This window comes from Centroberyx affinis, unplaced genomic scaffold (assembly GCF_046629955.1).
Source record: "Centroberyx affinis isolate AG114_WGS23_722 - 3 ecotype Tasmania unplaced genomic scaffold, CSIRO-AGI_Caff_v1 ptg002491l_1, whole genome shotgun sequence".
Lineage (NCBI taxonomy): Eukaryota > Metazoa > Chordata > Actinopteri > Beryciformes > Berycidae > Centroberyx > Centroberyx affinis.
In genome coordinates, this window is record NW_027280718.1 from 629420 (window position 1) to 655000 (window position 25581).

General features: G+C 43.1%; 1 protein-coding gene across 1 annotated transcript in view; it reads right to left on the minus strand.

The window, feature by feature from the left end:
* The window catches only part of LOC139656526 (regulating synaptic membrane exocytosis protein 1-like), a 69011-nt gene that overhangs the window by 26824 nt on the left and 16606 nt on the right, over positions 1-25581 (minus strand). Inside the window, exons 2-5 of the mRNA XM_071534133.1 lie at positions 19222-19435; positions 15871-15882; positions 6662-6957; positions 5127-6049 (exon numbers count right to left, since the gene is read on the minus strand). Of these exons, the coding sequence (XP_071390234.1) occupies positions 5127-6049; positions 6662-6957; positions 15871-15882; positions 19222-19435 (1445 nt within the window). The remainder of the gene's footprint in view (positions 1-5126; positions 6050-6661; positions 6958-15870; positions 15883-19221; positions 19436-25581) is intronic.

Genomic DNA, 25581 nt, shown 5'->3' on the forward strand with positions numbered 1-25581 from the left:
AAAGACATATTGTGTTGTAATATGCAGAGGGAACCATATGGTAAATGGCCGCTCTGACAGGCTAGCCAATAATAGCCTAATGAACCATGAGTGATGGAGATTGTGAAACTGAAACAAAAAAAGTCTGAGTGGATGTGACACTACTGCTGGTAATCTGAAATCTCAGACTGTGCTGAGAATGCTTGAGAGAATAAATGCTGACTCCACGGTTTGAAATGCTGAATAAGCCTATTCGGTTTTAGAAGATGAGCACACCGAGTAGATTACAAAATCTGGGATGCTCTTCTCACCGATGCTACATCAAAGCAGAAGATTGTTGCAGGTAACACTCAGGGATGATCAAAATGTTGTTTTTTAATAAACAGTGTGTGTCATGTACATACGCTGTTTAGTAAAAAACATTTTGATCATCCCTGAGTGTTACCTGCAACGATCACCATAGTGCATCATAGAGTCCGTCCTCCTCTACTGCTGCATCACAGACGGGAACAAACTCCACAAAACCAGGTGTGTTAACTTGGTTATGATAACAACGATTATGACCTTACTGTGACTATCAGACTCAGGCATTTCTGTGACACTGCAGCAACAAGGATAGTGCCATAATTAGGTTTAGGTCAGATTAGTAGTGTGATATCGGTGATATCGTTGCCGCTCTGCTCTGCCAATGGCCCACTCTCCTCTCACTGTGCTTTTTCTTACCAGTCAAACTGGACCCCGCCTCAGAGTCACTCAGAGTTGTGTGGAGTGGACAAGGTGGAGTGGACTTGGAATTACAAAGCAAAAAAGTAAAAGGCTCTTTCTTTTGTGAAGGAAATAAGTTTCCTTGGGTTGAAAATGAGGATTCACTTTAGTGCTTTTTGTACCGATCGTTGCCAATTTCCAAGTAAAGCAGATCGAGCTGGCTCATTTTGAAAAGAATCCACAATTACTGCAAACACACTCGATGCCTGCGACTAGAGCTGGCAGCACCTAGCCTGTATGCTGGCAGAGCGGCAGGCTGACAACCCCACATCAGGTCCGATTAATGTATTGGCAAGATGGATGAATGGAGAGACTTAGCAGCCTCATAAATTTCCCCTCTGCTTTTTGTTTGTTTTCAGTTTAGTTATGAGGCCTATGAATACAATACCGGAAGTGCAACAAGAGCCAATTTAAACTTTTACAGAGCTGTAAAAAATCATATATTCAAAATGTATTCACAATCAATCAATTATTTTTTGTGCTGCTATTTTTCAGTCATTTTTGCTGCTATTATGAACTGCCAATATACATTTTACAGAAACACATATATAAATTTATGAAAAAGTATTTATTTTCATTTGTGTTTACCTGGACAGTGAAAACAAAGTCCCCTGTTGTTCCTGTTTACCCTGATTTTCTAATTCTACCATCTCATGATATCACATCGCACATACAGTTAGAAGTTTATTCAGACAAACCCATGTAACATCCTAGCATTTTCAGTAAACTGATGATGGAAAATGTACCTACAGAACTTAACCATTCTGAATACAGTATACAAAAAATACACCCTAAAAAATGTTAACACTAAAAACAGCTATTGGTGATGTATCTTGCATTTCTGGGCCCATTTTGTTGTTTGGTGGTGTATTTTTCTTATTCCCACAGATAACTGGCCAAACGTAGACAACATGACCACACATTGAGATATTTCCAGTGCAGTTACAATGGGATTTGATACCTAAAAAATCAACAGTAAACGTCATGGTTTTGGTGTCAGTCCTTCAGAATCAAAGAGAAGGGCTCCTTTCACAACTTTGTACCATTCAACAATCAAACAGGGAGAAATCCATCATAGAAGAGGCAGAGATACTGTTGGTGGAGCCTCAATAGACCATGATGTAATGCAGCCACAAGACGCTGCATTTTGAGAAAGGGGTGCGACACGGTTTTTCACGACTGGACAAACTCTCGCTCTGCTCTTTGCACCTGCATGTTTAAATCACAGCTGAATACACGTTCACGCCTGTTCTCTGGGGATTTAATCCAGAGTGATTCTGGGAAATGTAGAAAATCACTAACTGAAGTAGAAGTAGACGAGGCAGGTTGAGGGAAAGTAGAGGGCACCAAAAAAGTAAATTACAACACTTCAACACATCACAGATTGATATGTAACAGTGTAAAGTACAGGGACGCACGCATGCAGACACACACACACAGTTGACTAAAGTGCAGCACAGTGGGGCCCTGTGTCATACCCATCAACAGCTTTCCTCTTCCATTTCCTCAACACCATTATCACCTTGCTGCACTTCTTTACACCAAGGAAGTAACCCAATTACTCATTCTTTACTTTGTTCACTTTAAACAGTGAGTCAAAGCCCCTGTGTCAATAAAGCCCCAATCTGGGAGATATTTCAGTAGCCTACATCCGCTGGGATGCAACTTATTGGGTAGAACGGTAAACCACGTCAACACAATTCACAATAATCCCAATCAAGAGAATTTTTGGAACATATAATCAACTGGTTATGCATGAAAATTACATGAAAACATCACACAACAAACAAGTCTGTTTTGCGATGAGTGCTGCCAAAAAAAAAAAATCATTAAAGCCTGTAATCCTAGCAATGTACACGCATACAGCCTCAATGCACGTGTACTCTGTTCTCGACATTATCACCATAGTGGAACATCTATTTTCCAACCTTTTTACTTGTGAAATACAGTTGACAGTCCTTTTAAAGCTGATATTTAGGCTTTACTATATGAATTCATAGTGTTCATTATGATAAAGTAATGTCAGACTGATATAAATTATGAGGAAATAGGTGTTTTAAAGAAAATAAAACAAATTAATACTCTGCAAATATGATTGTTTTTTGCTGTGGTTTGAATTGGTAATTGCCTTGTCATCACTAACAGGAGTTCAAAGTGTAGCCAATAAGCTCTTTTTATATTTACCACTGCATCACCAATTATAATCCTGTCACATGTGGAGTCACTGCATGTTGCTGTCTGTGAAATTGCCATCCATCTAATTTATATCTGAAAATAAATAAGTAAACCTCATGTTTAGCAGTTATATAGGCTTCTGTCAGTCAATCAGTTTGGAGGAAAAACATCTACAAACAATCAATAGATGAAAAGTGGGATCATCTAGGCTCCACAGGAGGTATTATACTCAGATATCATCCTGGGCCTTTAGTAGCTCATTAGTTTCATAAAGCCATTTTCTGCCTCTGAAAAAGCTCTGTTCTGTTTCCAGAAGTCCAGAAGTAGAATGTATTTAAACTGCCAACCTCCCAACCGGTTATTATACAGCCTGGCGTAAAGGTTTTACTGTCTCATTTGACTGGCTTCATTGCACCCGTAAAGCTGTCTTTGCAGATCCACATAATGACATTTCCGCATGTTAAGTGTGTGGCCCATCCCTCCCCATCATGCAATGTAGTAAATTTAAAGTAGTTGTAAAGCCCTTGGCCTGTATGTTTTCATTGTTTATAAGGTAAGAAATATCTCATAAACCTGCAGTACCCATCCCATTTCATGACACCAAAGCTTCCAAAACGGTTTTGTTTAGACGAGTCTGAACTTGCAAATAATGTAATCAACTGACACCCACCCCACATCTGATAAAATGACAGCTAATGAGATTTGTGTGATTTATTCCAGTAAGAGAAAAAGAATACTACTTCATTTGGCCTCATACTGTACTTTTATGTAAGGATACTGCACATTATCCTGCAAAACTTGCTCCATGTCACAGATGATAGAGTAAAAGGAGACATCCTGTTTTATGGCCCAGCTAGCTAAAGAGTGTTTAAAACGGCTAATAATCCCAATCCACACCATCTACCCATTACCAGTCCCTGAGTTATAGTAATCTGGATTAAAACATCTGGAACAGGCCCCTTCTGTGACCGGTGAGAGAGATAAGCTGATACAGCACAGCTAACTCTACGTAGTGCCTCCTCCTGAACTCAGATACTTTAGCTTAGCTTAGCTTAGCATAGCCGAGCTTAGCCTCTCTAACACAGTGGTGAGCTACAAAGCCACAGGTGTCAAGGAGTTAGCAAGTGCAAGAGAAGGAGGGGAGCCAAAAATGAACATGCAGCATGCGCCTCAGTCAGATTTTATCATATCTGGTGTCCCATGGTTGCCTGGTGCAGCTGGCTGTTTGGGAAGCGTTACGTAGCAAGCGAGTCGCTGACCTAATTCCACAAATCTGCTGGCCTAAATCACTGGGACTTTCCAAATAAATGAGAGCTGTCCTGAGAGCAACAGGGTTTAGCCACAGTACAGAGGTGTAGATGACACACGGGGATAGTAATGCACTGTGTGCTGCGTGCTACATCCTATCACTTACCCTATAGTTCTACAGTCTGAAATTAGCATGCGTTGGTATTATCTAAAATGTACCACCAAATACCACCAAGAGCATTTTAGATGCTAGGACTGGGCCACAAAGATTAGGATGTTAAAGCTGGGAGAAAAGAAGGGGAAATAAGCTTATGCCATTCTTAATCGAAATTTGATTCGTTTTTTTATATAATATTATTATTTTATAAATGATCTTCTGTGTGAAGAACAATTGTTTTAAAGAAACTCAATTAGTCAATCAATTACTCAGCATCTTTCCGACAATCTCTTTGAGTAGGCCTATCAGATGCAGGTGTGTTCCACACCCCCCAGGTTGCCTACAGTACAGCCATCAAATGTTTGCTTTGATGTTAATGCTGCCCATACTACATTGGGCATATAGGCCGAATCTATATAGATATAGGCATAGTGTGGATGTACCGTTGAAGATAATGAGAATACAACAAATGCATCAAAATTAGGGGCCCCTGAGTTTTCCCACTGGTGACAATTGTAAAACAACATAATCTGTTCAGTCAGACTGAATAAGAAGAAGATGGCGGTATGGAGAATAAGGACGGGCATGCGAGCTAGATGAGAGCTACAGCAGCTGAGCATCTAGTTTTAGTGAGTAAGAAGCTGAGTTGAGACTTGAAATGTAACTTTAAGAAATACCATTGAATTATGCTAAGAAAGTGTCTACCGGAAGGGAATGGATGAAAACGAACAGTGCAAGGTATGCAAGATAGGGCAGATTTAGCTTTGTAAGCAAGTGGAGTGAGCACATCTGTCTGACTGACCTTTCTCGCTGACGCTCTCCATGTCCACGTCCTCACAGCTGGTGTACTCGGGCGTGGAGCCGCCCTCCTCCTCTGAGCTGCTGATGGACATCTGCCTCTTGTTGACACCGCGCTTGCTCTTGTAGGGCCGTGGAGGGGGCGGCCGCAAAGACTCGGACTGGTCCGAGCTCTGCGAGTCCTTCCTCAGCAGGCTGTCCCCACCCTTGTCCCTTGGTGTCCGAGTCGTGCTGGGCTCTAGGCGGCCCTTGTTCGGGCCCCAATCTGGAGGCACCGGTCCTCCAGGGTGGGGCCCCGATCTCAGGCCACCTCCAACAGGTGGAGGCCCCCCTCCACCCCCCACGGTCCTATCCACGGAGTAGGCTCGGTGGTTCTCCAAAACGGCCTTGCGGTCTCCTTCCCCACCTCCACCCCTCCTGCTCAGACGGTTTTCAGGCACCTCCCCTGCATTGCCTCCTCCGCCTCCCCCACCACCTTCCCCAGGCCCCAGTCCGACCTCGTTGATCGCCAGGTCACTGTGGCGTCGCTCATGGCGGACCTTGGACACCTTGGCATGCATACGCATCTCCTGCTCCTCCTTCTGCGGCTTGACTGGATAGCGCGCCAGGTTGGGGTCGCTACGGTAACGAGTCTGGAACTCCTCCTCACGGCGCTGGCGCTCCCTCTGCTCCCGTTCCCGCTCCTCATCCTCCGGGCGTCTCCGGTGCGTTTCTGAGCGACCCAAGCCCTCTTCACCATCCTCGTAGTCCTGAGAATGGATCTTCTCCAGCCTCCGGCCATCTCCTGCCCGTCTCTCTCCTCTCTCCCCAGGACCTGGCCGCTCATCCAGGGATGACTGAGACGGCAACTTCCCTGCAGGCCTCCGGCCACTACCGCGCCCCATACCTCCCTTACCATTTTGCTCATGCAGGGACACAGGCCTTTTCCTGGAAGAGAAGAGGATTTACTATTATGCCATATGATCAAAAAAACACAGACATACTGTAGATGTATCATTTCCATTAGGACACATGAGAACAATGGGTACTGAAAGAAATCCTGAAAAGGTTTTGATTTTTGTACAGGAATAGCCTGTGCTAAGGGCATACCTTTCTAGATGGGCACAAAATCTTCCTGGTCAAATCACATTCATACGAACAGATTAAAAATTTTACAGACCAAGATGAGACAGTAATGAAATCTTATCTAACTCACCCAATGGATGAAAACAAAGGGATTGAATCAAAGACCTCTCAAGACTAAAACCTGTGACCTAGCTTCTGCACTGGTTAAGCTAGGACAGACACGGCTCCATTCTTTTTTTACCCCCAGGGATTAAATAAAACACAGAGGCTGCAGCCAATATACCATACAAAAATAGGTCTCGATCTCACAGTATTCTTATCCTTTTCAAATATGACAGTCCCATCATGATAATGAAAAAAAGTAAGGGTCATATGATGTAAAATGTAAAACATCCTCTGCCAACAGCTACTGGGGCATAAGGAGAAAATACATCATTGGAGTCTGAGTTCGATGTGCACATCTTGACGCCTTACTTGTCTCGAGGCGGTTCACTCTGGGAGCGTGAGCCAGGCATGGTGTCAGCACCCTTGGTAGCAGTGACACCCGCGGGCGGCTGCGTCCCGTCTGGCGGCCCTGTGTTGGTGCTGGAGGGAGGGGCCTGGGACCTGGAGCGGAGCAGCTTCCTGTCCCGTGGGGCCTCACCCCCCACGGCTGGGTCGTTCAGGGCGGTGCCCAGGCTCACAGGCCGCACCCCCGGCCCCGAAAACCATTCTCCTGATTTGGTGAGAATCTCCTGCTGCTTACGGCACAGGTTGCATACCCACATTACCTACAGGGGTTGAGAGGAGGAAAGCGTTAGGCAAGCTAGGTTCGGGAGCATTTCATAGAAAACAAACAAATGGAATACATAAAATAAGTGGTTAGGCATGCCAAACTCTGGATTACTATTCAGATTTCATCAATCAATCTATCAACCAAATCATCAGCCATGTGATCTTAACTGTTATTTATACAACATACAAACACTACACCTTTTTTAGTATCTTTTGACCACTGGCAGTAGCTCATCTTTTAGACAAGAATTTCCAAAAATACTTTGGTATTCCCCCACATCCCTCTCTCTCCCTTGCTCCAGCTAATCAAATATTGAAGAGCACTCACAGATATGGGGGCTGTGCTGCTTCACCATTTCAATGTGTCCATTATCTGTGAGCACAGCCTGGCAAAGGCTATGGCACATGCTGTGGTTCTCCACTGGTATTCAAAACCCCTACAGAGCCTCCTTAAGAGGTCGCGTTTCACCTGCTCTGTGGCTGTTATTCTGTGAATTTTACGACTTGTTACTTAGTAACCTACAAATAAAAAGTATCATTTTGAGCTTGATCCATTGTGCTGAGACTGGCAACACATGGAGAAATGATCTCTCCTTATCTTCCATAAAGGGCGACACAAGGGAGAGCCTACAGTATTAGTATCACTGTAATATTCTATCAAGTCATCTCAGAGAAGTGGAGGTAAGGCACAGGTGTCATGCCCAATGATGCAGAGTATTACCTGTTCCCTTACATCACACCATTTATTAGTAGCTTTTCTAGAGTATATAGAGTATAAAAGCATAGAATTTCTGCATATAGAGGCAATGATGTTATGTGATTGAAGGTCTAAAATTTTGTGAATGGAACCATCAGAAAGATAGCTTGACAATCACAAACATGTACAGTAGCAATGGTAAAGGTTAACTGTTTACCCTGTAAGTCAGACCCATAGACAACATCCTATACTCACATGTAGCCATGGCTACCGAGAATCACCTCACTTCGACAGCACAAAAACAGGATTTATCTCCCTCCGTATTTATAATCCTGACGGTTTATGTTTCAGAGAATAAATCCAAAGCAAAGGGGTACAATCCCTTGTATTCCAGTCCAGGACCTTGGCGCTAGTTGAAAACAAAACCCCTCTGGGACCTTTGGAAACCCTAAAATGTTACTCCTTGACGGCCAGTGGGCTGGACTGTTAGCAGTCAGTTAGCAGTTAGCTTTCAGCGCGCCAAAGCACATTCATCATGGCCTGATTGAATCCTAGTTGGCGCATGTCCAGACTAATCTAAAGTAAATCAGCTGCGCGCACGGCCCACAGCTGTTGGGCAGGCGCCCAGCCACACACTACAGTCTCTCTCTCTCACTCTCTCTCCCGCTCTCTCCCTCTCTCTTTCTCTCCACCTCTTTACCCCAGCTGAGGGGCCACAGATTAGCAGTGGCCAGTAATCCTTTCAGCTCCTCACCATTATTCAACTCATCATCAGCTGACAATACCGCCTCCCAATTCATAACTTCTAACCTCCAGCCCCCCCCCTCCATTTCGCCCTCAGGAAGAATTACACAGGTTAATGATCCCCTTCCACCCCCAGTGCATTATGGGCCATAGGGATATATAAGGTGCCCTATATATAATTTACTGAAATGAGGGCAGCATTTGCAACCCTCAGATTACACCTGAGTACAAGCAGTCGGATCACTCAGCACATCTGGATACCTGTTAAACTTCAAACCACCAAAGGAATTTATAACTTTATAATACGAACGGACACAAAAGGCTGGTAGCATCACTAGAGAGTTAGCCATATCCGGCAAGTATGGCCTGTGCATATCTATAGGTTGCCTCTCTAGTAGAAGTGGAGTAAGAATCTAATCCAAGGGCTTAATCCTTGAATCAGATCATATAAAAGCACGGACAGCATGGAATATTGTTCATCCACAGAACAAATCAAAGAGAGACATAAAAAGCATATCTCATTTTCTAAAGGCACGCCTACATGTGTTTGTTACATGCTTTAAAGCCTGTACTGTAGGGGGGGGGGGCATAAACAATAAAGAATATATATACACGTGCACAAACACATACATACACAAACACACACACACACACACACACACACACAAAGAAAAAAAATATAATCCTGCACTGGAGTGATTGTGCTCTGTGTTCCTGGATAGCGTGACGGATATTGGAGGGGGAATTAATTGTGTGTGAATTGAGAGTGTGTGTGTGTGTGTGTGTGTTTGTACATGATGTGTACAAGCCCCACCCTTCAGTGTGTGTGACACATGTATTAGCAGTAGTGCTTGCTGCCGGAGCACAGAGTGTGATGTCAGACCCTCAACTAAGCCGGCCAATCAGCTCCCTCCCTCCAAAGGCGGCCCTCTCTAGTGTCACCTCGAGTTCATTTCACTGCATGCTGTGGAGCGCGATGTGCTGTGTGTGTGTGTGTGAGTGTGTGTGAGTGTGTGTGTGTGGGGGGGACATTTCTGAAACCTTTTTGCCTGGACATGCCTGGCGTGGGCGACTGCCTGTGGGCGAGAAATGTGTGTGTGTGTGTGTGTGTGTGTGTGTTTGTGCATGAGCATTAGCAATGCCATCTCTAACATGTAATAATGCCAACCTCCTTCTGCCTAAAAAATGTGCTTCTCCATGGTAACCAAATCACTGACAAGAGTCAGTGAGAGAAAGGAGGGAGTGAGCAGTGTGTGTGTGTGTGTGTGTGTGTGTGTGTGTTTGTGTGTATAAAACAGTGAGTGACAGAGAGAGAGAGAGAGAGAGAGAGAGAGAGAGAGAGAATACTGGAGGACAATGACAGCAGAGATAAATTATGTAAAAATGATGTACAAATTTTACATCCATTTTGACTGTTAGTATTAAGGAAGGGTTGAGTTAACCAGGAGTCTTATGCTGCAAAATGCAGATTTTGCATTGTCCACAAATATTCAAGAACCTGACCATGGACCTTGAAACTAAGCCTGAAGATATGGCAAAAATATTGAATAAATCTGGGCCTTATAAACCCTTCAGGGTCGGACAGAAATACTATTTTTCCCAAAAATCTAATTCCCCAAATCCCCCGGTGAGTCTCTTCTCTTCTCTTCTCTTCTCTTCTCTTCTCTTCTCTTCTCTTCTTCTCTTCTCATATCTTGTCTCCTTTCCTTTCCCCTTCTTTCCTCTCCTCTTCTTCTCTTCTCTCCTTTCCTTTCTCCTCTCCTCTCTCCTCCTCACTAGTTCAGCTGACACACCAGGCTGACTTGACAAATGAAGACACCACACAACTGTCATTCATCAAGGGGCTGGGGGAGGGGGGAGGGGGGATTCTTCTCTATCCCACACCACCCTCACTCCCTTCATCTCCCACCACCACCACCACCAACACTGCCACCGCCGCTCCATCCATCTGTTGACAGGACGGGGAAGGCGTGTATCGAGGCTGCAGCTCTGCCGACAACAGCATTCAACAGCAGCTCACGGCGGGAATAGCAAGTCGTTTAGCCGGGAATTCTGTGAGCGTCAGCTTTTCCTTAAATGGGTAGAATAGATGGGAGCCTTGCGGGTGGCGGGGCGATGGGAGGGGAGGGAAAGGTGTGGAGGGAATGCTTTCAGTGAGCGCGTGCAGTATAGACCCCTCCCTCCCCCACCCCTGACAGAATGACATATGAGGCGGTGCTGGGTGTAAACTGCCATCGTTCAGGGAATGGTAAATCCTGAATGGTGGGAAGAAAGACGACCACAAAAGACATAATGCTCCATTTCCTCTAATAAGGTAGTAGATCAACTCTGCAAGCAGGACAAATGCATTCTGCACTCTGGAAGCTAAAAGAAAGGAGAACCGTCACGGTGGTAAATCCAGGTTCGTTTTACATTTCTGATCTCAGCATCGGGGAGAAGACTCACTCTCATTGGAAACAACTACATTTCCAACAGTATTGAGCGGTCTGCATCGCCACGCTTGAAGCAATTCATGGAGAATCTTCATTCCTCAGATGTTCATAATTATGATAATGATAATGCCCCTTATAAAAGTCACAAGTGAAAACCCACATGTGAATTCAAAGCACATGAGCTTTTGGGACACATGTTGGTTTTCATATATGAACTTGTGAAATTTCCCATTTCCCGAAAAATGACATTTTCACATGTGAAATGTCTCTTTCCATGTGAAATTAAGTTTTCACATGTGACACTTGCTGTCACTTGCAAAGTCACTTCAACTATGAATTTAAATTTTCACATTTGAAGTAAAAACTGTCACATGTGATGTGTGTCAGAATACAATGTGAAAAAAAAAAGTCATATATGAAAAACAACATGTGTCCAAAAACACACATGTGCTTTGCTGTGAGATTTCACGTGACCTTTTTTGTAAGGTTGGTAATAATAGGAGTTATTACAGAGTGCTTTAGGAACATTAAAGGCTTGTGTTGAGTGCATTGTTACTGGCGATGGTCAGTTCCAGTCAAGGAGGATCTATTATTAGCCATGCAGGTCTTACAAGAAGGCCACTCTGACTGTGGAGTCACTATAGTTAGCTCCAAAAGGGCATTACTGTAATGTCTGATGGCAGGCCGGTAAGCACACTGTTTTCTAGCACAGGAAAGGAGCACAACTGCATTTTGAGAGAGAGAGAGAGAGAGAGAGAGAGAGAGAAAGAGAGACAATGAGAGAGACAGACACAGAGAGACATAAACGAAGAGGAATAGAGAGAAAAAGAAGAGATACATTGAGAGAGAGAGAGAGAAAGAAGGAGAGAGGACAGAGAGAGAGAGCAGTATGCAGGCTTCCACAGAGAGGTAGGAGGTAGTGGAGTGTGAGGAGAGAGGAGTGGAGTGGGAGGTGGAGGAGGAGAGCAGAGGGTTAGTCATCTAGTACTGAGAAACATGATGGAGATTATGCAGTGCATCCTCCCTTCCTGTAAAAAGTGCAGTGTCGGCTTGATGCAGTGGGCGAGCAAGACTGTGTGCGTGCGTCTGTATGTGTGTCGATGTGAGTCTGTGTGTGTGTGTGTGTCTGTCTGTGTGTGTATGTGTGTTTGTATGTGTGTCTGCATGTATAGGGATGCATGTATAGCAAGTAAATGCTTGCATTAAGTATGAATTTGTGCTCAGAAATGCATGTAGTGTGTGAGTGCAGTTGACGGTAGTTGTGTAGTGTGTGTGTGTGTGTGTGTGTGTGTGTGTGTGTGTGCGTGTGTGTGTGTGTGTGTGTGTGTGTGTGTGTGTGCGTGTGTGTGTGTAAGGGTCCAAGGCAGACAATATTTTAGAGAACCAGTAACTGCATCGACTTAAAATGTTACAGTGGAGACACAGGCGCTAGACATGAGAGGTCATGTAGAACTTAATTCAAACTACTACTAAAAACTCACACATAAAATATGAAACACATGCACATATTTATGTAAAATACACTATATATGTGTTTGTGTGTTTCACATATGTATATATGAATGTATTTATCGAACGCTGTGTTGCAGGTACTGGTTCTCTTGGATTTCGGCAGAATTTGAATGTTAACCCAGGGTGAAAAAGTCGGGGCTGAGCCGGGTTATTTTTCATAATCATCAACTCACGTTCTTTATTCGCCTCTAACCCGGCTTTTCACCTTTATACTACAGAAGTGAATTGGAGAAATAACTGTACTGACTTTACCGTTAGGTCTAGGCTACTGGTGATGGAGCGCCTGAGTGTCATGGGATGGTTACCATGGTATTTGCTCCGGCTGCTCTCCGGCTGTCATTTACACAGAACACATACCCGGGTCAGATCTGGCTTTTCTCCGGCTTTTCTGTGGCTTTTCTCCTTGGTGGTGAGGCTTGGTCAGAACCAAGTTATTTAAACCCACCATTTCTCCAGCTTGACATATTTACACACAAACTGACGCTGGGTTTGCTCCGCCTTTTCCCTGCATTAGATGCTCTGTGTAAAGACAGCTGTATTGTGTGTGTGTGTGTCTGTGTGTCTGCTTCTATGTATATACTATATAAAGAACAAACAGAAACACTAAAATATAAGAGGGGATCTGGTGTGAGGTGCATGGCATGGATCCTCAATCCCTGAAACAGCTGAACAAATTCTACTCAGTGCCAGCGTAACATTTGTGAGGGATCGACTTCACTCCCTGATGCATTTCTCTCTTGATTCTCTTAATCCTCTCTTGATTCCAGGATGACAGTGACACAATCCAAAAAGTTCAAGTGATCACCCAGTGGTTAGGAGTGATGGGTAGTCATATCGTGCCAAAGTCTTTTCAATAACTAGATACGACCCCAACTGAGCATGTATGGTAGATTCTGAAACTATATTTTCCCACACCATCATAGATATATAAGATGTAGATAATCACTCAAAATCATGGTGATATTTAGCATTAACATTGCCCACTGGGAGATTAGAGTTAGACTTAAAGACTTAAAGCTGAAAATCATGGTTGAAAATGCATCCCGCACCAGTAAAACTATATACAGTATAAAACTATATACAGTGTCTATCTATACAATATATATGTGTGTTTTGGTGTGTATCTATGTGTGTTACATTTGTGTATATTGTGTGTGTATTTTTGGGTATTTTTTTGTGCATTTATCTAAGTGTGTATGTATGTTTGTGTATGTTTGTGTGTGTGTGTGTGTGTGTGTGTGTGTGTGTGGGTGTGTGTGTGGTGTGTCAGGACCCAGCCCCTGCCTGTTCTCCACTGGGAGGCAGCACTCCTCTACAAAGCAGACAGATTGTGAGTCGTTTGTTCAGTCTCTGGGAGCCATCTGGAGCTGACATTAAACACACATAAACAAACACCCAACCATTAACAAGCTATAGCACCAGGAATAGCAGGGTCTGCTTGACTCAAAGGGCCATGAAATACAGATCAACTTATTCACACACATCAGAGCTTTGCTGTTCTACGACATAATCAAAGTGATTTAAACTTGAAACCATTGGCATTACAATAATGTGTATTATTTACCGACAGATTGCAATGTGTTCTGGAAATGTAAATAATAAACATTATTCTAACACCAGTAGTTTATGTTTAAGAGCATTGGTCTTCTATGATATCCTGAAATATCCTGAAAATTCTTTAATATGTATTGTGTATCACATTCAAAGAGCCAAGATTAGATAATACATAAAGCACAACTGCATGTTAACCATAGCCACAAGTGTTAAAAATAGCCATTATTAGTGTGACAGCACAGATACATCCAAACACACACACACTTAGACACTTTAAATATAAGTATACAAACTTAAAAAGGCCTACACATACAAAAGTACACATTGCAGCTGAAAACAATATTTTCTCCCTGTGTACTTTCATTCTTCTTGTTAGGAAGACACCATGAGCAGCACTACTAGCAGGATGCCTTTTTGCTTATGCTAGAGTTGGGGAGTTGACAAGAAGACACTTTCCCTGTGTGTTTTTCTTTTGAGGCAAGACACCATATACAACACTGCTACTGGTAGAGGAGCTTCTATTTACTACACCTGGGTTAAGGGGAGGTAGTCTAGTTCTTGGATTTAGGATGGTGCTATCTGAGAGAAGTCAAGGGATGTTGGACTAGACCTAGCCCAGAAATGTCTAATCCAAAGTGTGGAGGCTTTTCTCTTTTCTACTCTGATTTAGCCTTATAACTACCAGTCAAACTAAGTGTCTAAAAATGAATGAATGAAACATAAATCCTCTACTTAGTCCTGACTTTTGAGGCGTTGGGCTGCATCCCAAACTAAAACTTACTGCCATTCCCTTCACCATTTCTGACTTTGACAGGGCTCAACGATATGGTGTTTTGCAAAGGAGGCAACAGTTTGGAGTGAACAAGCATTAAGGGAAAGTGGTAAGTGGACAAACTGGAACATATATACCTGGGCCCCTCCCGTCTCCCCATGGCAAGGCTGGTCTGGTCGCAAACGCACAGGCAGGGAAAGCATGCACAGGCATGAGTGCTCGTTCGCTCCGCATTCAGATCAAGGGTCTTTAGGGTAGAGGGCTGTCTTATGCATGCCAGCTAAAACACCAATCTCCCATCCCCGTTTTTTTGCCAGCTATTTATTACACTATCCAATGCCCCCCAGCACAGCCATGCCCTCGGCCATAGGAAGAGGGGTGAGGTGAAGTTAATAGGGTTAAGGGATGCCCCAACAGACAGCCTATATTATATGGCTCATGCTCGCTCTGCCCCCCAGTTGATGTTCAGGGTCTGCATTCATCAACATTCTCAGAATAGGAGTACTGATGCTGGATCGCCACCCAGGTGCCATCGGACAAAACTAATCTTGGGTCTGAATTCCTATTGTGGTACTGCGAATGAATACAGACCCATACAGTATGTGGAAGGGAGACTATAGTAGTGACCCATGCAGCAAATCCATTACCCAGCAGGCCTTACCCTGTCCTTCACTATGAGACACTTTGCAGGGGGAGGAGACAGACAATGGACACAGAGTTAGTCAAGTTTTTACACTTTGGGGAAAAATCTGCTGAGGACACAACAGTCCCTAGTGGCTCCACCCCAGACAGTAAACACTTTGAGAAATCAAAGTGAAAAAATGTCTGGCAAGCGTGAACTATCAGGGACCCCTCTGTTCAGTTAAGTCACTAATCCATATGTGGATTTGTACACACTGGCTCCGTTCCAATCCGATAGCTCGCTCACTTCCATCTGCCGTTGTTGGTTTTTCAACCCTTTCTTCAGCCTTGGAAATTACAGCTTTGGCCAATGGGGAAGAAAACAAAGCTCGGTTTTGCCCTGTAGGCAAGCTAGCTATAGTTTCCATCACCTATCAAGTCCTTTTAAAAGGTCATAAGTCAACATAAGCAAACAAGAGAGATCTAGGCTCTAGATTTGAACACAGCCAGCGGTTTAGATTTAAGGGGCACAAACATCACATTCACAGCACAGAGAGAACACAAAAAAGATGCTAACCACTTTGTCCTCCTTTGTGGCATGCAGTCCAGGTAGCAGTGAGAATTGAGAAAAGTAAGGGAGGAAGTGGAGCAAGAGATATCGTGGAGAGAGAGAAAAGCAGAGGAAAAAAATGAAAGAAAGGGTGAAAGAAATAGAGAGATGCAGAGAGTTTGTGATATGGGAAATTGGATAGATTGTGGGAAAAGAAGGAAGAAAAGGGGGGAAGAAAAGGGGAGAGTAGTGAGGATGTGGTGCAAACGTTTGTTAATCACATTCCGCAAAATTTATACACATACTTTATATTCAGTGACACAGTCTGAGGCGAAGGGGACAGGAGTATGTGACTGTATGTGACCACTCACACATGTTAGGCCACAGCAACATGCATGACCTAGCTTGGCATGACCTTAGTATGACTCATGACCTGTGACGACTTCACCCGTGTGTCACAGCTCCTCAGCACAGATAGGAAACTGGGACACCAAAAGCAACATGGAGCACATTCTTACACAACTCTCGACATTTCATATATTCTTTGTATTATGCATCACAATATTTGATGGTGTTTGTTTTTTCTAAAAACTTGAGGAAAAGAAAATGACCCTAGGATACCAACCAAGGAGTCAACATGTTGTTGTTTTTCCTCCACTTTTACTGTAAACTGCTGAAAAACAGTTGTAGACTAAACAAATGTAAATACATTACTTAAATTAATATAAATTAATATATCTATTATCATAAACTCAGATTCATAATAATATGCTGAACAGAGGAGAAGCTTTGTGGCCTAATCAACGTTTGGTTGGCACAAATGTGGTTTGCATCAGCATGTTGCTGTGATGCCTTCTGCAGGGCAGAGGACAGTACTGCACAACTCTGTTGACATTTTGAATTGATGAATTATTACAGAAGGTTGTTTAGTGGATAATAAGAGCTTGTTGGTTAATATAGGATATTTGGTATCCAGACCTTATACTACCATGAATGCATACATGTGTAGCAAGGCAGATGTCAAAGTGCATCCTTGTGTGTCAAGACCAGCATTTAAAGTGTTTGTAAAAAGAAAATGTTCTTACTGGACTCATTGGATTCTTAGTCTGTTTTAAGGAAAAGAAGCGAAGGAAAAAAAAAAAGCCTTTATAGTTGTGGCTACCGTCTTCATCAGCTGTATCTACTCTGTAATATGAATACATCTGATGAAGCCAGCTGGTGCCAAACATGTAGGGTAGGCATGGAAATACAGTAAATGGTTTTGAACTTTAACTTTTAACTTTTAACTCATAAAAGGGTGCTGAGACACACACCTACATTTGGCACCAGGTGAGCCTGACCACAGTATATATTATATATATATATAAGTAATATAGAATATATATATATATTATGCATCACATGCATGGACTCGGTGGGACTCTCTAAATATCTGATATCTGATCATGCAATTTCAGAAACTAGCAACATATCATATTCATTTTAATGGAGAAAGCACACATTTTAATACCGCGTAGATGTATTTTTAAGAGCCAAACTGCTAACCAAGGGAAAACGCAGTGTGCTGCTGAGGTGCGCTGACTCGTTGTGTTGGAAGGGCAAACGGGAGTAGGTAGGTAGGAGAGGGTTTTTATGTAATGAAACAAAGCTCACACTTTCCTAACCCTGTTATTCTGCTTGGCTGGCTGGACGACCCGGGACAGAGGCAAGCAGCTCCGAGACCCACGGAGCTCCACTTACAACACATCTCTCCCACACATTACACACATACACACACACACATGTGCAGGCACGCACACAGATACACAGACGAAAACCCACCGCCAACCCCCGCACACATACACACACATATAAACACACACATACAGTACGAATATATACTCACAGGCATATACACCTAATAAAACTGCAAACTCATACTCATACCACATACCGTATATCTGCACTAAATCTCCCTTTCTCTTGCTGGTGTAGAATTATTTAAATTCCCCTGAAATTCCACTGAAATTCCACTTTTAAGTGACATTCAGCATCACCTCAAGAAATTTAATTCAATGATATCACAGGATTGCATTTCCCTCAGTAGTGAGAATTACTCAAAACCAAAAAAATGGGCAAATTTTAACTGATACTCAAAAAGTTAATTTCAGTGGAATTTCCCTTTAAATGAATCGTTTGCTCTTTTTGCTTTATTTATAGTTTGTATCTATATCATGAATTCCCCTCTAAATGAATCCTTTGCTCTTAATGCTTTATTTATTGTTTGTGTTTATATCATGCTAGTCTCCTCATCTCTTTACTTCCATATAACAGCCTTCCTGCTGTGAAAGCAATATTAATGGCTTTAGCGACAGGGATACTATCTTTATCTCATAATCTGACTGGCCTTTGAATTTCTCTTACGTCTGGTCCCAGTGTGAGTCCAGGCCCAGCTGGGCTGTGCGGATCCTGAACAGATTGGGGACCAGCAGGCCAAGGGTGGAGGGCCCATAGTCAGGTAAGATACCCAGGGGGAGGTCCTCTCTCTTGGGTTGGAGTGGAGCCCAGAGGATGGTTGGATGGAAGTGGGCCGGGCCTTAAAATAGCACACACATGCTGGGATCTATGGATAGATGCCACTCTGTCCCATCCTGCGCATGTCGGGTGGTGGGGAATTACACTCCGCTTAATGGTTATTATATTACTAAGTATGCTATAGAATGCATTGAGCTGAACATATGGCGTGGGCCTTTTATTTAAAATAGTGTGGTTTCTAGGGCTGGGGCACAGTGCTCCATGTGCGCAGTGCATTGTGGGTTCAGGTTCAACCCATGGCTTTATTCACATGTCATTGCGTTTTCCTCTGTCCCGCCTTAGCCACTATTACTTTACTGTGTTCCATTACATTAACAAAACAGAGTAAATTGTAAAACTGAGTATATTATATGGTCCTGGTTACTCTCTTTGCCCTTCTTTTTTTCATAAATATCTATCCCTGTCTTGGTCTTGACATGTTGCTTGACACAGTATCAGTCCTGTCACTGTTTGTCATGCTTGGTTGATGGCCGCAGTACAGTCACAGGAGACACAGGACAACATGGATGCTGTAAACTGGTGTGCTTTCATTGTCAAGTGAACTGAAAGTGTCTCAACCATTCCACAACACTACAGCCTCAGACTAAAGATGAGCCTTGGAGGCCTGTGATTGGTGCCAAGCCAGTCTTCCAATACACTTTGGTCTCCCCAAAGTGTGACCAGGAAGCATGAAAGCAGATGCAAACAGACAGACAGACAGACAGACAGAAGCAGGAAGACCATCTACCCGACAACTACAGCAGGAATGGGGTGAGTGACAGAGGGGGAAAGAAGACAGAGAGGATCGTGGCTCAGGTTTCTCACATTGTTGGAGCGCAGGGAGACACGGCCTCCGCAGCGGGCGCAGAATTTGGTCTGGCAGTAGGAGCAGAGGTGGCCGCAGCCGTCGGCAAACTTGGTCTTGCGGCAGATACCGCAGGTGGGCGCATCGTCCTTCTGCTGGGCCTGCTGACGCCGCGTCTCCGCCCCGATGCGACGCACCTCCTGTTTGTAGCTTTCAAACTGCTGGTGCAGTGTTCTGTAAGAGGAGAGGAGAGGAGAGGAGAGGAGAGGAGAAAGAGACAACAAGAGAAGTTAATGATTGTCCATTAGAAGTACATCATGCATCAGAATTACGCTAACCTTTTGTACTTTGATTAACTTTTACCCTCCTTCCAACTGGTTTGAGAGATTGTCCCGGCTAGATATCCATACTCACATAAAAACTAGAATGGAAGACATGGATGAGTTGCTGAATAACTGAATAATTATTAAAATAAATAATTCTCACAGAACAGAAGGCCATGTAATGCGTGCGAGAGTTTGGGAACAACATTTCAGTTCCAGCAAAATAGCTGGCAATTAGAACAGCACTTGAAAGGTGTCTTTGAACAAATCATACACACAATTAAACGAAACTTCAGCTCAGTTCTCGCTCTCTGCGGCTCACAGCCTTTCCCCTCGCCGTTTCCTGGGATGCCTATGATGGAAATAACCCAAGTGCGAATTGCAAATCAGGCCACGTGAAAACACCCTTGACGCTGTCCCAACAGAATTGTCAAAGAAGTACTGCATTAGCATACCATGTCTCTCATATAGGGGACCCAGACAGGCGCTTTAATTACCTCGCTGAGAGAGAGAGAGGGAGAGAGAGAGGGGGAGAGAGAGAGAGAGAGGGGAGATGGCTTCATTCACAGCTTCACAGCCAATTTGCCTATTTGTGGAAGCCAACAAACTCTCCAGTTAAGTCATGTCAGGACTAACTTATTGCCTCTGGCAGCGCAGCGACTTTACAGACTGTGAAATTCATCGAGACAATGCAGTGTGTTTACACTTTTCCTGTACAGACATATCGGAGGTACAAATATGAGATTCATGCCAGACCTGTTAACCTCAAAAAACAGTGAAGTTGAATGACTAGGGTGGCATGAAGGCCTGTTGGTAAGAGAGACTGTCCCGCAATTGAAAGGGTACAGTTTGGATCCAATGTGTCCATCAATAGCCATGTATCCTGAGCAAGATACTGATAAGAAAATCAGCTAAAACCCTAAAATAAAAGTGTAATGAACTATATCACCTGTGTCTGTTGAAAGCAGACATGTCGTCCCGTCTATAACGTTCAGCAGCAGCGTGAGGAAAAGGTAGAAAACATAACGCCTGATCTGACTTCAGCAGCCTTTCGTTGTAGAAATAATCAGACAGATAACACTCATCCACCATGACCCATATGAACTCCAAGAAAGACGCTTTAAAAAGTAGTTTTGAGTTGACAAAAAAAAGTTTCTACTTTTACAGTCTTCACGGGAAAAAACAAGCCATCCAAAAGAAACATTATATAATTCCCAGAAACTATACAGTCTCCCCAACGTCACTGAAGAGATTCTTTCATAAGATGCCAAAAAGACACTTTCCAAGCCTGAGAAACGGTGCTTCGCCAACTGTACATCCCTCTTCAGACTACAAACTCTTCACCAGAGCTACTGTCTTGCCTCTCTATCAGTCTCTGGCTCATCATGCCGGAGCAGAGACACCAGACTGCCACCACACAGAGCTGGAACAGGGAGGTGACTGGCCGACTGGGACGCATCTTGTCCAATCAGCTGACATTATCACACGCTGAGACAAAGCTGGAACAGGGACAAAGTCTTTGTCACATTGGAGCAACCTCACATCTAACGTGCAATGTTCTATGTAATGTGAAAAAAACAACTAGGTGCCATCTGAGTAATGCTGAGGAGCTTATTCTGACAAAGTAGGCATATCAAGGTCACAGAATGAAACTTACTGCTCCTTAATACGCATAACCTTACAGCCTGAACATCTTTTTCAAAGAGTTTTTTTTTTTTAATATCCTGCATCTAACTGCATAAAGTTTTCTGTGTATTTTTCTTGGATGTGTGGTGCGCTATTTTTAAGTTCAAACGCTGAGGTTTTTAAAGGAGCATCTGAAGGGTACTTTACAACTTTCTGTAATAACCTTGGGGCTCAACATCAAAGCAACAAAGTCATCTACAACGCAGAGCCAGGGAACTTTCAAGTTCACTCAAATAAGTTAACATAATGAATACCATCACTGTGCCATGAGAACATCATTTTATACCATTACACCCAGTCTGATCTCTGTATCCATCACATACTTTGGCTGTGCTTGACTTATATTGATCGATACACACACACACACACACACAGATGACGAAGCTTTTAACGGATAGTAGTTACTATGATAAAGTCTTCAATACAATCCTGTAAGTGTGGTTCTCCAGACAGATATACGTAGGCAAAGGGTTCAAGTGGAAAAATTAGAGTCTGCACATTGAAATATGCTCCCAGGGTGTATGAATTTATTAACACCTATGTTGTGACGTTTTGTCCTCACTGCTCTTCATCAGACAAATTTTCCTTCTATGCTTGATTTTGCTGTTCTGAGCCCGGTAAAGACTGTATGTGTGTGTTTTTACTCTGAAAGGTTCCTAGCCTTTGATCCAGCTCAGATCCATGATGATGAATTGATACTGGAGCTGACACAAACCCTAGCTACTCCTACGACATTACGATGGAAAAAACAACATGGCACAGCCACAGCAGCAACGTCACAAACGTGACCTCTGACCCCGAGACACTATCTATCCTACCAATGGGAGTCCAGAGGCTGAGCCAAGCCCAGGCACCATGGGAACAGCTGTCAGAAACAGAGGGTGCACAGCCCGTTGTCATGGTAACACGGTGGCGTCAAGCACTGGGTGTCAGCGGGTGTCAGTGCACCAGCTGTTCCTGTTCTTAGAGCCACAGATACATCAGTCTTTCCACTGGCAACACTGGTGCTTCACTAAAAGCTGCACTAGGCAAGATTTTCATATAAAAACACTTTGGTCTTATCAGCCGAAATCACCAAGTGAGGCTGCAGCAGAAAAGAGCGTCCCATCCCAAATAGACAAATAAAATTCTGGTGTTAGGTATGGACTCCTCTCTGCCCACAAGAAGTGGCAAATCGAAATTTCAGAGAGAAATAAATAAGTTTCTCCTAAACAACAGTTAACGAGTGTCCTGTCCAGAGAAAGGACTGGACTCACAAACGTTAAATCTTTTCTCTCGACCTTTTGACAGCCCTTAGTATAAAGCGATCACAGAATGGATGGGTTGGAGAACATGTGTCTGTAGTGTGCACTTTACTGACGGCACATTGGATTATTTCTGGTTATTGAAGTCCTAATTTTTTAACCTCTCGCTGCCATTTGGAGCCACCAACAAACAAAATTCCCCTGGAGTGACTTGAATTTAAATCACCAAGTACAACAAATACACAAAGATTTGTACCTCTACTTTTAGGTACAGCACCAGTGACAGAAGATACAACTACCTTTTTTTTCTGACAGTGTGACAACGTACAGTATCTCACAATGCATCATCATCATCATCACTGACACAACATGGTGCCAGGGCAACAGGGCCCCGCACACAGTGCAGAGAGAAAGTGACATGCAATGAAGAGAACACTCCACATATCACTCAACATGTAAGCATACAGTTTTCAGTGACAGGAAATGTCAGAAATTTTATTCAACTGGCCCTGGAGACAAACACACTTGAACACATACATACACATGAACCCAACATGTACAATATCTCTCTCTCTCTCACACACACACACACACACACACACATACACCATCCCAAATATAAAATACCCTTCTTATACACTGTATATAATCCAATATGACAGCCCAGGTTCATGTCCTCTGAGTCTTCTGCCAGCACCCCCCCCCCATTCCCCAACCCCCCCCCATCCCCTCCAACACACACACACACACAAACACACACACACACACCTCCCGCTATGTCTCCTTCCTCATCTTCCAGCAAATCCCCTTCTCTAGCGGCCGTTATTGTCAAGCTGAATTAATTCAAATTTTCACCTAAAAGCAAATTATAAACATAACCTTCACCTTAATCTTAATCTTAGCATTTCCTCTCTGGAGACCTTATGAATGATCCTAATTATTGATGGAAAAAATAACATTCGTAGTCATCACTTTTTGAAGACATAGGTAAAGACATTCTCTCAAGCTGTGTTCACTCTACTGTGCGTTCATCGATTACATGCCTGAGCCTGTTCTCCTCCATGGGGTCGACCTCCATGCCTGGCATCACAGGTGGTGAAAGACTGCTAAAATATTTTACTCAAGTAGGCATATACTCTTTTTTCAGTCAATTTTACTCAAAACAGAGGAGAATATTTGCCTAGTAAGTGACTCAAAGGTGTGCAGTAACACAGCTCATGGTCTAAAAAAAAAAAAAGAATAAGGTTCATGTCCATGCTGTGAATTTATGTTCCCGACAAATTAACTGATTTCCTGTTTTTGTATATTAAAATATAAAAAGAGGAGATAAAATGGGAAACACAACATGTTACTGTAAAAGAAAAACAAGACATGGTTAAAAGTGGGCAAGATCAAAAACAGTTACATAAAAACAAGTCTATAAAATGTGCTTTATGAAGCTTAAGTTCCTCAGGCAGGGCGTCCCACAGTTTTGGGGCCCTGATGGCTGAAAAAAGCACAGTCCCCTTTAGTCTTCCGATCACGTTGTTCTCACTACTCTTATATCTGAAAGCCTACTCTAGTTAGTCAAATTTTACAAAAAAATTTAAACAGCATACTTTTAAGAGAACCAAAAAGTAAAGTTACTCAAAAATCATACCCATAAGCTGCTTTACATCTCTGCCTGGGATGCAGAACAGTGTCTGAACAGCCTGTGTGTCTGTCTGTCTGTCTGTGGATCTGTGAACGCGGACTGAACACGCGATCGCTCTGTTCTCACAGGCCAGGTGGATTCGTGACGAGCAGACTTACAGGCTGTTGCATCTCCAGTTCTCAAGCTGATGGTGACCGTGCTGCTGCTGCTTTTCTACACAAATGGTTTAGAGTTTTTAATCGCACCCCTACGTGAAAACGGAAAGGTCTGACATGTCATGAACAGCTCAGCTATGAACATGGATTCTGTGCAGGTCTGGAAAGTGTGAAGGAGGAATTCGATCCAACTGCAGGTCTTGAAAAGTCTTAAAATATTATTGTTTGGTGAACTGTAGAAATATGACTACACAATTTCATTTCACCCGTTGGAATAGGTGTTGTTTTCAAAGAATCAATCTTGAGCTACACAGTAAAATTGCTTGACAGTTATTTTTTCCAGCTACAGTTATACATTATAATGCAGATAAAGCAACTGAGAAAGAGTCCTGTAACTGTACAAACACAGTATTGAACCTGTACTGCATGCAAAAGGTGTTGTTTCATGTGTGGGATGTTCCATGTTATGCAGGTCAGTGCTATAAATGTCTGATGAAACCACAACATTGCAACTGATGAAGGAGTGTCACGGAGTGTCTCTTGGTATCCTGAACCACAGATTGGCATTCAGGACATATCAGGAGCATCCAGGAATATTCAAGGGTATCTAGACTTGACACAGAAAAGCAGTTTGGAGAGCAATTCAAATATTTAGACTGATTTGCCCCCCACCACCTCTGTAGCCTTCTTCTGTCAACCTCCACTCCTCCGCTCTTTCAGCATCAAAGTGCGCTGAATACTCAGGTGAGAAAAGTACACAGCCAACACAATTTACAATTCAGACACAACTCATCATCTAAATTAAACAGAGTGAAGTGCAGACACTCGGTGTAAAAATATCTGTTCTGTTCAACGTCTGCCTTGACACTTTCTGTGATTCTCTCAGGCTAAGAGAAGTTTCCTCTTTTTTTGTTTTATCAATAGTGCATTGTACTCACTACGCACTTTGTTCCCCAAAGGATTTATTCCTGTCAGATTTTTCAAGGCGGAAAAACAAAGATGTGAGATTAGAGCGTTCCTGGGATGAAATTCCTATCCTGGGATTCTCCCCCTTCTATCTCCAAGCCTGAATCATGTGGTGCCAACTTCCTTCCCTCCCAGAGGCTGGCACATAAATCAGTAACAATCACCCAACACACTTTACCTTTTACACTTTAACTTTTTGAGACGATAACATTTGAACACCTCAGTTACAGTCTTTGATCACTTGATTTATGTGGATAATTTGAATTCTGCTGCACTTCATGTGAAGGTATTTGAAATGTTTACCTCCAAGTGGCGAGCCATTTTTTGAGGAATTACAAATTTGATCCATTATATAAGTGAGTTTGATCTCTAA